Here is a 1,101-nt window from a genome sequence, read left to right on the forward strand (position 1 = left end):
CCGGCGAGGCGGTGGCCACCGTGCCCTCGGCTGAGCCCACCTCTCCGGCGCCCACGCGTGCCCGTTACCCGGGAGAGCACCGGCCAGAGGACCCCCAGCGAGGCCACATCTCAGGCTGGCCGCCGCGGGGGGATGGCGCGACAGCCCGTCACCCACACCCCCTGCCTGCCCCCCGCCCCTTTCTCACCTGCCTGCACCGTGTCCGAGAGGTCGTGACCGGGGGCCGCGGTCCGGGGAAATTCCTTCAATTTCCTGGCGCTGAGGTTCAACCCCCCGGAATTGGCCGCTTCCTCCAGCGCGCGCTCCAGCCCCCGGTTCAAGGGCAGGTTGAAGCCCCCGCTGCCGCCGCCGCCGCCGCCGCCTCCCCCGACCCCGCTGTTGGCTCCCGTTCCTCCGTGGTGCTGATGGTGGTGAGGATGGTGGTGGGGATGATGATGTGGGTGCAGAGGAGCCACCGAGAGGGCAGGGACGAAAGGTTGGGGTTCGCTTCCCGGCGTCGCCATCTTCTCCCGGGCCCCCCCACCCCGCCCCGCCGCTCCTGCGGGGGGGGTCACAGCGCTCCCCCGGGAGGGGGAGACGGCAGCGCGGGCCGAGTCCCTGCAGTGCCCCACCGAAAGATCGTGGAAGAGGGGAGGAGGGTGTGGCAGGCGCGCCGAACGGGGGCAGTCGGGGAGGCGGCAGTGGCAGCTCGGTCTCGAAGGTTTCCTGTCCCCGGGAAGCTAAGGACTGCGGCGGCGGCGGCGGCGGCGGCGGCGGCAGCAGGCAGCGCGCATGTGTCTCCTCCCGCCCTTGCTCCCTCCTCTCGGCGGCTCTCCCCTCCTCCGCCGCGCCGCGCCGCGCCGCCCGCTCTCTCCTCCTCCTTCCCCAAGCTGTCAGTCCAGCCCGGAGCCTTCCTCCGTTCGGAGCCCGGCCGGCCCCCGCGGCTTCGCTGCGCTCCGCCCGGCCATGCGGGTGCGTTAAGGGGGGCCGGACCCCTGCAGCGGGTCACCTTGGTTTAGACGCCCAAGGCCCCTGGGGTTCTTTTCGCTGCCCAGAGTATCTTGGAGACCGGAGGTTTTAGGAAGTCTCAGAAGACGCCAGCGAGGCAATAAATGGGGTTTG

General features: G+C 71.8%; 1 protein-coding gene across 4 annotated transcripts in view; it reads right to left on the bottom strand.

Moving 5' to 3' along the window:
- LRCH1 (leucine rich repeats and calponin homology domain containing 1) overlaps positions 1 to 741 on the bottom strand; it is a 206,653-nt gene extending 205,912 nt beyond the window's left edge. For 2 of the 4 annotated variants that reach the window (XM_040448443.1, XM_040448444.1), the window contains exon 1: positions 188 to 740. In XM_040448443.1, the coding sequence (XP_040304377.1) occupies positions 188 to 503 (316 nt within the window). In that variant the 5' untranslated portion in view covers positions 504 to 740. Of the gene's footprint in view, positions 1 to 187 lie in introns of all 4 variants that reach the window. The other 2 variants (XM_040448445.1, XM_040448442.1) reach the window with 2 other exon arrangements.
- Between the last annotated feature and the right edge of the window lie 360 nt (positions 742 to 1,101).

Source organism: Herpailurus yagouaroundi, unplaced genomic scaffold, assembly GCF_014898765.1.
Source record: "Herpailurus yagouaroundi ecotype Mexico unplaced genomic scaffold, PumYag 197, whole genome shotgun sequence".
Taxonomy (NCBI): Eukaryota; Metazoa; Chordata; class Mammalia; order Carnivora; family Felidae; genus Herpailurus; species Herpailurus yagouaroundi.